Source organism: Rhinopithecus roxellana, chromosome 6, assembly GCF_007565055.1.
Source record: "Rhinopithecus roxellana isolate Shanxi Qingling chromosome 6, ASM756505v1, whole genome shotgun sequence".
Classification (NCBI taxonomy): Eukaryota; Metazoa; Chordata; class Mammalia; order Primates; family Cercopithecidae; genus Rhinopithecus; species Rhinopithecus roxellana.
In genome coordinates this window covers 104,221,253-104,235,455 of record NC_044554.1, presented here as the reverse complement: position 1 = coordinate 104,235,455, position 14,203 = coordinate 104,221,253, and the positions used below count along the sequence as shown (strand labels likewise).

The window sequence follows — 14,203 nt, the reverse complement described above, 5'->3', positions numbered from 1 at the left end:
GAGAAGGACCACACTGAGAAGCAGGTGGAGGCAGACAGAGTGCTGGGCGGGGCTGCTGTTCCATGGAGGGGCCTCAGAGACCCCCTGATAAGGCGGCATTGAGCAGAGCCTTGGGGCAGGACGCCCGAGTGCCGGAAGCAGCTCAGGACCACTAGGGTTGAGGAACAGCAGCACAGGCCTGGGCCGTGGCTGTGGAGCGTGTGTGGATGAGGAGGCCTTCCCGGATGGGGCAGTGAGGTGGTGTCCAGAGAGGGCGGGGAGGGCTCCAGGCTGAGGACCCGCAGCCTCTGCAGGAATCATGCTGTCAGAGTGCACGGGAGCCATGGTGGGAGCTTGGGAGCAGCAGTGACCAGAGCTGACGTGGGCCCAGTTCCCTGGGCCAGCCTGGGGCCATCCAGTGAGGGTAGCCTGTGAGGCCATTTGTGCTGGGAAGCTCTGGGCCTGCCACAGTGGTCTGCGGGTCTGGGCCTGATGGTGTGCGGTACCCTTGTAGTTTGGGGTCCCCTTGTGGTTTGGGGGTCTCCTCATGGTCTAGGGGATCCCCTCATAATTTGGGGTCCCCTCATTGTCTTGGGGTCCCCTCATGGTCTGGGGATCCCCTTATGGTTTGGGGTCCCCCTTTTGGTCTAGGGGATCTCCTCATGGTCTGGGGGGTCCCCTCATAGTTTGAGGTCCCCTCATGGTCTTGGGATCCCCCATGGTCTTGGGTTCCTTCATAGTTTGGGGGGGGTCCCCTTATGGCCTCAGGTCTCGTCCTCAGCTCCTTCTGTCCCATCGCTGGGCAGAGGCCTCCAGGAGCCAGCACCTGTGGTTTGGATGGCTGCACCCCTCCACTTAGTCCTTACCCAGCCGTGACTGCTGGGCCGGGGTCCCCTGAGCTGGTTGGGGGTGACGCAGCAGAACCTGGTGGCAGTGGCTTTATTGCCGAGGCAGCCCCGGACAGCGTCTGCTCCGAGCCCTCTCCTTCGGGGCTTGGGGTCCTGGGGTCCAGCCCGGCCGAGGAGGGGGTGAGCCAGGCGGGTGTTGCTGGGGTCCTTGGCCTCTCCTCCATCCCCTCCCTGGGATGGTTCCCTCCACTCCATGCCCGAGGCCAGCCTGGTTGCTGTGACAGGAGATGAATGGCCTGGTGTCTTCTGGGGGGCTTGGCTGTCTCCCGGAAGGCCAGCCTGGGCCGGTGTGATTCCTACGGAGGGAGCCGCAGTTCCAGGACGCCCGAGGGGAGGCCTGGGGAGAGTCCCATGGGGGTGGTTTAGGACAGAGCCCCGTGAGCTGGGAGAGCAAGTGCAGCCCCAGGTTTCCCTCTCAGGAGTGCGGCCTCTGATTGGGGAACGAGGATTTGATGGCCATGGGCCGGCTGAGAGACTGTGTCCTGCTGGTGCCGGCCTGTCCCGGCCCACAGCGATGCTGGTGCTTGGGTTTTGTGGATGGCGTGTTTGCACAGTCTTCGGGGCTGCTGTTTCATCAAGCTCTGCCTCTCATGAGCTCCTCATTCATGCACCTATGGGGCATTGCTTGGGTACCCACCCTGGGCCTGGGGCTCCCGCACTGCTGGGGATACCTCGGAACACAGAGCAGATGAGATGCAGCCTCCTCAGAGGAGTCCCATGCTCTCTCTTCTGTCTGAACCCGCTCACTCCTGCCTTCACCGGGAGGCCTCTGTCGCCGCCTGGGAGGGGTGCCCTGAGACACCCTCCCTCCGAGAGGGGCAGGAAGAGGGCACAGCGGTTCCTGTCTCCTCTGGGCGCACCTGGCCCAGCGTTGCATAAGCCGTTTCCTCGCCATCCTTGACGCCCTGTCGCTCCCGGCTGTGGGATTTTTGTGGTTGGAACCTTATATTCAGGGAAGTTCCCAAACCGCCGAGGGAGCTGGCGCTTCCTCTGTTTTAATTTTGGGTCCTGTGCGCTAAGAATAGCTGGCCGCGCCGGGCCGGTTTGGACGGGAGCACTTGCAGGATGGTGTCCGTTTCTGTCTCGGCCCCGAGCTCCTCACACGGCTCCTGTTTCTGCCTTAGCCCCGAGCCGGGACGTGGGGGGACGCGGGGAACGCGGGAGACCCGGTCCGGTGTCTCCAGGAAGCGGATCACCGCCTGAAATGTGAACTCTGACTCCAGTTTAGGATCCCAGAGTGTCTGATCTGGGAGGCTCCCTGATGCCCATCTGTTCCCTCCGCCGCTTCCCGTTTTATCTGAGGAAGGATGGGGTTGACCCCACCTCTAGGCTCCCAGGCAGGGGCCCAGCCCGGAGCCAGCACTCCCCAGACTTGCTTTTTCTTTCTTGCTTTTTTGCTTTTTAATTTTTTTGAAATAGGGTCTCACTCTGTCACCCAGGATGGAGTGCAGTGGCGCAATCTCGGCTCACTGTAACCTCCGCCTCCCCGGCTCAAGCTGTCCTCCCTCCTTAGCCTCCCGAGTAGCTAGGACTACAGGCATGTGCTACCACGCTCAACTAATCTACAAAAATTTTTTTTTGTAGAGACTGGGTCTCACTATGCCACCGCGGCTGGTCTCGAACTCTTGGGCTCAAGTGATCCTCCCACCTCAGCCTCCCACAGTGCTGGGACTATAGGTGTGAGCCGCTGTGCCCTGCCTGGTTTTTCTTTCTTGTAAGCTTTGGGGTCCTCTGTTCACCCCAATCCTTACCCGGGACCCCAGCGTTTGGAAGCAATGGATATAGAATTCTGAGGTGGAGGCTGTGCTGGGGTATCCAGAACCCACCTGCCTGGGCAGCCTTCGTCTGGGGCAGATGTTGGACCCTCCCTGCCCCTCACCCCTGCTGACTGGTATCCGGAGTGACCCTGCACAGCCAGTGTGGCCAGGAGGGTACGGGGCTTCTCCGTTTCTCAGCACAAGCAGTTTGTCACTTGTAGCCTTGAGGATGCTGCTAAGGTCATGGAGGGTCCCCGAGCCTTGACCCGGGCTTAGTACCCTACAGTGTCCACGTGAGGCCATGGCAGCCCGGGAGGGCCTGGGCGCACCCTCACTCAGGGGCAGGACGGCGGGCTCAGGAGCTCCGAGGCAGACGTGACATGCTGAGGGTCCCACAGTGCGCACGTGGGGGACCCTGATCCATGGGGGGACCAGAGCCGGGATCTGCCTGGCATGTCCACTTCACGAGGCGCTGGCGGGAGGGAGAGTGGGCGCTGTTCACAGCTCAAGACCCCTACTCCGCCTGCCTGGGCCTCTTCCTCTTCTCATTGGCCCTGGGGTCTGCCATGCTGGATTCCACAGCGGTGCCTTCAGACTGAAGTTGCTGCCCCCACAGCCGTGTGTGGGAGCTGGGACTGGCTTTCTGGTGGGCTTCACCTTACGGCTTTGGGGGTGCGTGGCTGTGGTGTGACTCTGCTCCTCCCGGCTTTGAAGTGTGAGGGGATGAGGCCGTGATGCAGCCATCGGGGGCCATTGTGGGGACGGCCAGGCATCACCAGCCATGTCACCCCACTATCAGTGCGTCTGCAGGCTACAGAAGGGGCCAGCCACGAGTGGCTGCTGTATGTATTTTTCTTTTCCATTTTTTTTCTGTTAATAGAGGTGAAGTCTTGATATGTTGCCCAAGCTGGTCTCTCACGAGCTCAGGCGATCCTCCTGCCTTGGCCTCCCAGAGTGCTGGAATTACAGGCCTGAGCTGCTGCACCTGGCAGCTGCTATCAATGCTCCAGTTTTCCAGGCTTTCTGTGTGAAGGTGCTGGAGAGATTCCCAGGCCCCTGGGGGGCTGTTGTCCACCCTGCTGCCACCCAGGCCACAGCTCTGACACCTCCAGCTCCTGGGGTGTGGAGAGAACAGGGACATTTTGGGAGACACCTGGGGGAGGGCGGTGGGGGGGCGACTGGGGCCTCCCTTCCACCTCTGCTTCTGAAGTTTGGTCGGACTCCTCATTACAAGCTGTGGGAGCCGAGGCCAAGCAGGTGCTGGCGAGACGCGGCAGAGCTGAGACTGCGACCCAGGCCCTGTGCCCCCGGGCTGACTCCTGGGAAGTGGGTGGGACTGGTGTTAGGAACCTCACGTAGGGGTCCTGGCACCCACCAGCCTGCTCAGAGGCCAGCTCCCAGCCCCGCCTCACTGACCGTCTCAGCCACAGAAGGAACATGATCCCAAAAGGGGCAGCCTTTGGGGCCGGGCCCTCCCCCAGGGGCCCCTGGTAGCCTTCAGCTGTCTCCCCACTGCGAGAGATGGATGGGCGCACGCGGCTTTAATGTCTGAGGTTCCCCGGGCAAAACACGCTTGCATTCCTCCGGCTGGGCGTAATTGCTGGGCAGTCAGTGTGAATTATAAATTATTTTTCAAAAGAAGTGCTTTTCTTATGGCTCGTGGAAATCTAAAATGGCCTGGGCTGGGTCATTGCGCCTGCTGCTGCCCCGGGCATCCGGCCCGCTCTCCGCTCTCTGGGGCAGACACGCGGCACTTTCTGCTGCCGACGGGCCTGGGCTCATTATTTCCGAAAAGACCGTTGTCACTGAGGAAGCCCGGTTTGTTCAGGCACCCGCAGCGGGCGGAGAAGTGCTGTCTACACTGTCTCGGTCTTGGGCCAAGTTCCTGAGGTTTTCTTGGACCTCCTGGGCTGTGGGCTTTTGCCACAAAGAGGGGACCTTGGGGAGGGCTTTGGCGGAAGATAGGACACCCCGAGGACGCTGAAATCGGGGCTCGCAGCCATTTTAGTGCTGCTCTGACCCAGAGCTGATGGAGAAACTGAGACCCGGGTATGGGGAAGGCTGGGTTCATGCCTGTACTTCCTGCATCTGCGTCTGCTGTGACTTGCAAGGCCTGGGGCTGTTTTCTCCCCAGGTGCTGGCCTCTCGGGGCCCCGCCCCCACCCTGCTGGTCTCTTGGTCCCCTGGACTGGGCACGCCAGGGCCACACATTGGAGGGGCGAGGTCAGTGTTGCCAGGCCAGGTTTCCGGTAGCTGCATGGGCAGCTGTGCCGACCAGGCCCGCAGCCGTGTTCAGCTCTGTGCTCTGAGCCGCGGCTCCTCTCTCCTGCACATGCCTTGGGCGACAGAGTCCCACCGTGCTGTGCCGATGTGTGTGTACTTCAGGGCAGAGTCCCCTTCTGGCTCCACACCCTTTACCGGGCGGGGGGTGCTCAGGGCTGTGGGAGCTGCGCTCCTCTCAGAGTGTCTCAAAGGGTGCGGGGCTGCACAGCAGAGTGCCAGAGCCACCTCTGTCTTCTGGTCTCCAGGCACCGGGGGAGGCAGGACCCGGGGACCCAGGTCGCTGACGTTTCTGGTTCTCTCTGCGTGATGCTGGGCCCCTTCTCCCTGCAGCAGATTCCGTCTGAAAGCAGCCCCATGCCATGGAACACATCCAGAGCTGCCCCAGCTGCCCGACCGTCACAGGGCCGTGGGCTTGGTGTTGGCAGCATGAAAGTAACACCCGGGCCTGGACCGTCTCGGCTCCTCTCTCTGTCCCGGGCAGCCTGGGCACGTTGCATGCTCTGAGCTGCCCTTCTCCAATCTCGTGTGAGGATGGAGAATGATGATGTGTGGTGCTGTGCACACAGTAGGTGCTCTGTGGATGCCACTTCTGTTCTTCCAGAGCAGACAAAGTGCTGAGTGTGTGCGTGGAGGTTCAAGGTGACCTTGCTGTCTCCAGGACAGTGTGGAGCCTGGCCGTGCGAGCATCGATTCTGGAACAAGATTGTCCCGTTTCAGTTCTTGGCCTCACCACTTGGCAGCCCAGTGGGCACAAGCAGGCCACACCGGCCCTGAGCCTCTGTTTCTTCCCTGGAGTGGAGATAATAGTAGGCCCAGCTGAAGGTGTGGATCTCGGGAGGTGCCTGGTCGCTGGGAAACATTCAGCATAGTGAGCCGTGCTTATCGTCATCACCTTCTGGGAGGAGCAGGAATCTTGGCAGTGGTGGAGACTGCTGAGGACTAGGGCTGGGTCAGCAGCTGTTTGCATGGGTGTCTAGCCCCATTTCTGAGCTCAGGGACCTGACATCCCCCTGGAAGTCAATGGGAGGCAGACAAGGGCCAAGGTGGACACGGCACCAGTGGAGCAGTGGTGAGGAATTTGGGGGGACAGAGAAGGAGCCCAGGCCAGAGACACAGGGAACAGCTGCTCATTTCAACCACTCTTCTCACGGGGAAACCAAAGACCAGACGGGACAAGACTAGTCCAAGGGTATGGGGAGTCATGGGCAGGCTGGGGTCGGAATTGCAATGTCCTGACTTTCCCCATCAGCACACTTTTGTGTACCCAGTAAGAACCACTACCACCATCATCATTGCCACCATCACCACCATCGTCAGCACCATCATCACCACCACTATCATCCCTGCCATCACTATCATCATTGCCAACATCACTACCATTATTATCACCACCACCATCACCACCGTTATCACCATCACCATCACTGTTATCAACCATCACATCACCATCCACCAAGCCCCACCACCCATCACAACTATTGCTCAACCACCAGGAATATCACCATCATCACCACATTATCACCATCAACCAACACCATCATCACTAGCACTATCAACATGACGCATCATCACCCATCACTATCACCATACATCACATCACTATCACCATCATCACCATCACTGTCACCATCATCACCACCATTATCACCATATCACCATCACCACCATCCTCACCATCACCATCCTCACCACCATCACAACTATTCTCATCACCACCATTCTCACCACCATGAATATCGCCATCACCACCATCACCATCCTCACCACCATCACCGTCATCACTACCATTATCACCATCACCATCCTCACTACCACCATTATCATTATCACCATCAACATCCTCAATACCATCACCATCACCATCATCAGCACCATTATCACCATCCTCACCATCACCATCCTCACCACCATCACAACTGTTCTCACCACCATGAATATCACCATCATCACCACCATTATCACCATCACCACCACCATTATCACTATCACTATCACCATCACCATCATCACCATCACTATCACCATCATCACCACCATTATCACCATCACTATTACCATCACCATCACATCCTCACCATTACCATCCTCACCACCATCACAACTATTCTCACCACCATGAATATCACCATCCTCACCACCATCACCACTACCATTATCACCATCACCATCCTCACTACCACCATTATCATTATCACCATCAACATCCTCAATACCATCACCATTATCACCATTAGTATCATCATAACCACCATCACCATCATTATCACCACCATCAGCACCATCACCGTCACTGTCACCACCATCATCACCACCATCACCATCACTATCCATCACTATCGCTGTCCTCACCATCACCACCATCACCATCACCATCATCACCATCACCACCACCATCGTCATCACCACGTGGCTATCCTCACCAACATCACCATCATCACCATTAGCAGGAACATAACATTTGTTGAGACTTAGTTCTCATCATGACCCAGCAAGGCAGAGATTTTTATGGTCTCGTTTCACCAAGGTCCAGTGATGCAGGTGATGCATTCAGACCTGTACTTGTCCACATTGAGTGAACTTCCCACGGTGTCCTCCATGCTGAGGCTCTGGAAGGCAGGGGAGGGTGGGTGTCCTTAGGGTCCTCATCCCCATCATGGAAGTTGGGCTCAAGCCACACCTTTGCTGGGCTCAGTCTGATCTGTGAGTGGGAAGCTTGACACAGCTCTAGGAGTCTGTTTCTGGACATTGACGGAGGCTTGGGAGTGAGTGGGGAGGACCACGCTACCGGAAATGGCCTTTGCCCATGGGAAAGGTCAGCCTCGCCACCAGGGTCCAGAATAAGCAACTGGAAAAAACCTGGCCTGAGCCCCACACAAGTCACCGCTGTGCCTCAGGGACTTGTGTACCATTCCTCCCCCATTTCACTGGAGCTTGCATTTTTGTCATAGTTTTCCAGGGACAGGCATTTAGCATCATGTGCCTTTCCTCTAGCCCTTCCCCCTTGAGCTATTTTCCTTCCGCAGCAATCCATCTCCCTTCCTTCATTCTCTGCTCCGCTCCTGCAGGGCCTCCTGCCCTAGTAGCTGGAGTCCCGCTCCATCCTAGCCAGGAGGGCTGCACAGGAGGGCTGCGGGCTGCCTCCCCTATGCTCACTGTGTCCCCAGGGCTGCTCTTCCCCACCCCCAACTGTGGAAGGGGCTCTGTGGTGGCCCCTCATTTTCCCATGTGATGGGGCCACTTTCAGTGTGCCCAAGGGGTCCCTTTTTAAGGTAGACATAAGCAAGTTTGCGTCTGGCTGTGGGTGGCATCAAGAGAAGGAAGAGGGGGCAGTGGGTAGGCGCAGGCCCTGGAGACCGGGCTAGGGCAGACCCCCACTTCACCACAGCAGTGGGTAACTTCAGACGCACTCCTCCGAAGCACTCACTTCCGCTTTCTCCTCCTCCTTGACCCTCTGAGTTGTGACAATGTGATGGGCACAGCCCTGAGCACAGCCCCTGCCCCTGTCCAGGGTGCTCGGTAAACACCAAGTGGTGTTTGATTGCAATTTCTGTTCCTGTGAGTGATTGGAGTGGATGGGAAGACGCTTTGAACAGCACCCCTCAGGAGAAGAAAGTTTGGGGAGACTGACAGGCATTTGGGGGGCTCCTCTGAGTGTCAGGGGTCTTGCTTCTCATGTCTGGTCTATCTCTCTTTCCTGACATCTCCTTCCTATGTAGGTTGTTTAGAAGGTGGGATAAATGACTCTCCTTCACCATTGCCGCCCAGCCTTGTGACAGCCGGGAGGGTCCCTGGCAGCAGGGTGTTATGCCAGATGCCTGCAGGACTCAGAAAAGTTTATAGTTTTATATCCTAACCTAGGTTTCCTAGCCTATCCTAACCCTTAGGATTAAATTTTGCTGGCTGTATTAGTTAGCTGTGGCTGCCTAAGAAATTCCCCTCAAACTTAATGACCTCTGTCAACAATGTTACATTTGTTCCATTTCCCGTGGGTCATGGAGGAAGCAGCTGCACCGCTCTGGCCAGGAACCCTCCTCGGGCTGTGGGATCAGAAGGTCTTATGGGGCAGAGGAGATGTCTGAGGCGGCTTCCCCCTACAGGGCTGGAGGGTGGCGGGAAGGCGCTGCTCCTCCTCTGAGCTTCTCTGCAGCCGAGCGATCCAGGAGAGAGCAGGGCAGGAGCCACAGTATCTTTTACAACCTGGCTTTACAAATCTCAGGCTCATTTCCTTAGCATTCTCTAGTTGCATCTATCAGCCCTGTTCATCGTGGTGCAGACCACACAGGGTGTGGACACCAGGAGGTGAGTGAGGATCATTGGGGGCCAGCTGCTGCTGTGCCAGGTGTAACAGAAATACTCAAAATAACAGTGTCTTAAACCATACGGCTGTTTCTCATGCTCTGGAAGGAGTCTGTCTAGGGTGGGTGCATTGTTCTGTGGGGCCCGGGGAACTAGCTTTCTCTTATTGATGCTCCTCAGGGGCCCAGGATGGCTGCTGCAGCCCCAGCCATCATCTCCACATGCCAGACAGCAGGAAGGAGGAGAGGGGAGGGACATGTTCAGAAACTGCACATACTACTGTGTCTGGGTGCCCCTGGTCAGCACATGGTCAGTTGCACAGGTGGGAGGCACCTGGTAAACGCCGCTCACTGCGGTTTTCTGTCTCAGGGTGTTACGGGAATTCGTGAAACAGCATGTCAGGAAGGAGTAAAATACGTCCCCGTTTGACAAGTGGAGAGGTAGAGGCAGCTTTGGGGCTTTTAGAGCCCACTCCAGGCTTTCCTTCTTGGTTCTGTGGTTCCTGTCTAGGGCAGTCACTCAGCCCTGCGGAGCCTCAGTTTCTGCCTGTGGAAAATAAGGATAAAAGTATGTTCCCCTCACAGGGTTATCTGTTGCAAGTTCAATGTGCGTCAGCGTGTCCAAGAGCCCCCCTCCCCAACCTGGAGTAGGCATTCAACACAGCAGGTTCCCTCCTCCCTCCTCTCTCCGCACCCCAGGGGACTTACCTAGGGTTATGGAAAAACCTCGTCACTAGCATGTCGTCTCTTGGTCCAACTCACATCGCGGCATACACCCTACTCGAAAGCATGGCCTCTGTCAATGGATGATACCATTTGAATTTCAGCAGAATCGGGTTTGCTGCTGTCCGGGTGGACTGTGTGTCTGTGTTTTCTGAATGTGCGGTGCTGAATCGTGTCTACCATGCGGCTGCTGTGTACAGTTGTGGAGTTTGTGCACTGAACAAAGGCCCAGGCAGAGGGCTGAGAGGGGCTGAGACCCAGGCTGCTTTCTGCGCGCCAGGCTGGAGCCGACTGCTTGGAGCAGGGGCCTCATTCCTGTCTGCACTGGGGCCCATCAGCTTGCTGGGATGTGTGCTTGAAGAAGGGGTGTGTTTTTCTAATTCACATTTATAATCCTAGTTTCTAGAATGAATTCTAATTTCTAATTCACATAACGCAGACAGGGCCCTGTGTGTTGGTATTGTATTATTCGGCATGCTTTTCCCAGGGGTGAGGGAAGTCAAGCTTTAACGGGTAAGGATGCAGCTTCAGGCATGGCTGGATCCAGGGTCTTAGCTGATGTCAGCAGCACTCTCCCTTCTGCGTCATGTGCTTGAGTGTCTGTGTTGGCCTCAGTTTCTCAAGATGTGTTTATGAGCTCCCTCCCCTTCATGGCTAGAAACCCGGGTTCAGGCTCTTGCTGGCTGTGTGCTCACTGTGTGGACCTACCACTGGCCCCGGCTGGGTGGGGAACTCTGCTGCCGGCCAGGACACTTAGCAGCCACAATGGGAGCTTTTCCAGAAGCCCCCCAGGAGGAGGGAGGTGGGGTGCTTAGGACACCGTGGCAGCTCACACAGCCTTCGGGTCATTGAGGACTTTTGGGACTTGGAATGCTTGGAGGGTCTCCTTAGTAGTTGAGAGTCGTTTGGGGAAATCTGGAAACGTCAGGATGATCCAGGCACAAAGATTCACGTTCTTGTCTGTTTTTCCTTTCTCCCGAACAGGGCAGCACGCTGAGGAAACGCAAGATGTACGAGGAGTTCCTCAGCAAGGTCTCCATCCTAGGTCAGTGGCTGCACCCCTGCCCAGCTGTGTGCCCCGACATCTGGGCACCTGCGGGCCACCCTGGCCTCTTCCCCATTCCCTGCGTGGCTGGCAAGTTGAGTGTTGTTGGTATTATGGAAGTTTGGGGCGCAGCACACAGACGTGCCCACACACATACACGTGCACACATGACACTGTCACTTGCTGGCAAACCCCAAGATCCCGCCTCCTCTCCCGTGGGCAGGGCTGCCCTGCTTCTCAGCGTCTCTGCCATCCTGTGCATTTCCTGTCTGCTTCTCCCTTTGCTGTCAGAACCGCGCCCCCAGCCTTCCCTCCACACCAGTCCGTGTAGAGCTGAAAACCGGTGTTGGCTCCCGGTACACGTGAGAGCTGGGTCGAGCTGCTTTCCCTGACTGTGCTGGTTCCCTTCTAAGCGCGGTTTCTCTAGGAGCTGTCTCTGCCCTTTCTATGCCACCATCATCGCTCTCAGTTCCGGGAAGGATAACAGGGCAGGCCGGTGTTTCAGGTGTGCCTGGAGCCTTTTCACCTTTGGTGAACCTGCTCAACGGCCTGGCGGGGAAGACGCTGCTGCAGCCTGAGTTACACGCAATGGTGCCGGCCGGGCCAGTGGGGGCTCCTTGGGCTAGAGCAGGCAGAACCGTTCACATGTGTGTGGGTGAGTGTGCACATGGGCGGTGTGTGTGCGTGTGCGTGTAGAATGTGCATGTGTGCGCATGTGTGAGGTTGTGTGCATGTGTGTGCTCATGAGTGTGCATATGTGGCTGCATGAGTGTGTGCATGTGTGCATGGGTGTGTGCACGGGTGTGCATGTGTGTGGGGGCATGTGTGTACATGGGTGTGAGTGCACAGGTGTGTGCATGTGTAGAATGTGTGTGCATGTGTGTGCGTGGGTGTGAGTGCACAGGTGTGTAGAATGTGCATGTGTGTGTGGGTGTGAGTGCAGAGGTGTGTGTGCATGTGGGTGTGTGTGCATGTGTAGAATGTGTGAGTGGTTGTGTGTGCACGTTTGTGTGCATGAGTGAACGTAGAATGTGCGTGTGTGCATGTGTGTGGGGGTGTGAGTGCCTGGGTGTGTGTGCGTGTCAGGGTGTGTGTGTAGAATGTGTGTGAATGGGTGTGTGTGTGCACATGTGTGTGAATGAGTGCACGTAGAATGTGCGTATGTGCACGTGGGGAGTGTGAGTGCATGGGTGTGTGTGCGTGTCAGTGTGTGTGTGCGTGTGTAGAATGTGTGTGTGAGAGGGTGTGAGTGCGTGTGTGGGTGTGTCTGTGTGCATGTGTGTGCACACGTGTGCGTGGGTGTGTGTACGTGTGTGAGAGTGGGTGTGAGTGTGCCCATGTGCACGTGTGTGTGTGCAGTATGGCTGTGCCTGCGTTTCTTGGGGAGGACTTTGACCCCTGTTCTCTCTGAAATCCTTCTGCGGAATGTCGAGAAGGGAGCGTGCGGTTCTTTCGATTGTGGTAAAATGCAGGTCACATCAAGCTGAACATTTTGACCTTTCCCGGAAGCACGTTTCAGGGCCGTCGAGTCCACACATGACGTCGTCGGCCCCGCTCGCATCCCAGAGCCCCATCCTCACCCGAGACAGAGCCCCGTCCCTGTGAGCCGTCACCCCCACCCACAGCGGCCTCCCAGCCCTAGCGGCCTCCGGACGCTCCTGGTCTCTGTGGGCTATTTGCCTGTTCGGGATGTTTTGTGGGAATGGAATCGCCCATGTGGCTTCGTGTCTGGTTTTAATTCTAGTGCCTTTTAAAAATGTCATACTTGGAAAAACAAAACGAGTTGGTCCCCCAGATTTTATAGGGGCCGAGAGGGGGACATTTGATCCCTATGCGAAATCCCAAACGCAGGGCCTCTGCCGTCCTTCTGGGTTCCTTTTGAGGCAGAGTTGGGTGGTCCGGGCCCTCGTGCCCACCAGGCACCGGGCACTGAATAGTCAGCCCTGCCCCACAGATTCCTTCATTCCCCAGCGCTGTCGAGGCAACAGTTGCTGCAGGCCATGAAGGACGAGACCCTCTCCCTGCTCCAGGCGAGCGCTGGTGACCCCCGGCTGGAGGTGGCTTCTTGCTTCCTGCGTCCCGGGCTCTTAGGGGCGGTCAGACACCCTTGCTGCGTGGCCTCCGTCTGCCCATTTATGTTCCTCTGATTAATGCAGCAGCCAGCAATGTGACCGGCTTCTCCGTGGCCTCCCAGAAGAGTAACAACGAGACACGATTCCCTTTTCCTGCCCAGTCACCATCAGCACAAAGTCCTCCAAAAAGGGCTGGTGGGACGGTGCCTCACAGGTGGCTTGGCAGGAGGGATTACCCTGGACGAGGCTGAAGCTGTGGGCTTCGACATTCCTGTCCCCACACCAGAAACCTGGCAATGGCATTTGTGCCTTGGTGCTCCTGGGACTCTGCTTTCTCCTCCTGAATGCGCAGGGCTTGGCCCCCTGGACAGGAGGCCCTGTAGAGTCAGCACGGCCCGTGTGGGAAGTGCAAGTCTGCAGAATTCCAGCTCAGAGCTTGGAGATGGCTTTCCCACTGGGGCAGGTGCACGCAGCCTTGTGCTGTGGCTGCAGGCTGACCTTGTGAGGTGCTTTTTGGGACACTTGGCTGCGTTTATTCTGCATAGTTTGCACAGTGAATAGAGATGGATCCCATCTCTACAAAATAAAAAATTAGCTGGGCGTGATGGTGCATGCCTGCAGTCCTAGCTACTTGGGAGGCTGAGGTGGGAGGATCACTTGAGGCCATGAGCTTGAGACCAGCCTGGGTAACAGAGCGAGTTCCTGTCTCTCAAAAAAAAAAAAAAAAAAAAAAAAAAAAAAAAAAAAAAAAATTATACGGGTGTGGTGGCTCATGTCTATAATCCCAGCACTTTGAGAGGCTGAAGTGGGAGGATCGCTTGAGCCCAGGAGTTCAAGGCTGCAGTGAGCCATGATCACGCCACTGCACTCCAGCCTGGGTGACAGAGCAAGACACTGTCTCTTGAAAAAATAAAAAAAAATGGGGCTAAGAGTGCCATCTCCCTGTGGTTTCTTCTGTCAGTTTTCATCCAAGATTAATGTAGCCAGGAGATAATTTTTGTTTTGAGAACTCAGGATACTACACATTTCAAATGTAATAGAGGAAGCATTTGCTGATCAAATATGTGGAAATGAACTTCCTAATTGCAACTGACTTCTGAAATGAAATGCCTCGTGTGACTGTCCTTGTAAGGAAACCAGT

The 14,203-nt window shown here is 56.6% G+C and overlaps 1 protein-coding gene across 2 annotated transcripts in view; it reads left to right on the top strand.

Moving 5' to 3' along the window:
• The window catches only part of PRKAR1B (protein kinase cAMP-dependent type I regulatory subunit beta), a 176,999-nt gene that overhangs the window by 129,852 nt on the left and 32,944 nt on the right, over positions 1–14,203 (top strand). For both annotated transcript variants that reach the window (XM_030932418.1, XM_010366624.2), the window contains exon 8: positions 10,930–10,990. In XM_030932418.1, coding sequence (XP_030788278.1) covers positions 10,930–10,990 — 61 coding nt within the window. The remainder of the gene's footprint in view (positions 1–10,929; positions 10,991–14,203) is intronic.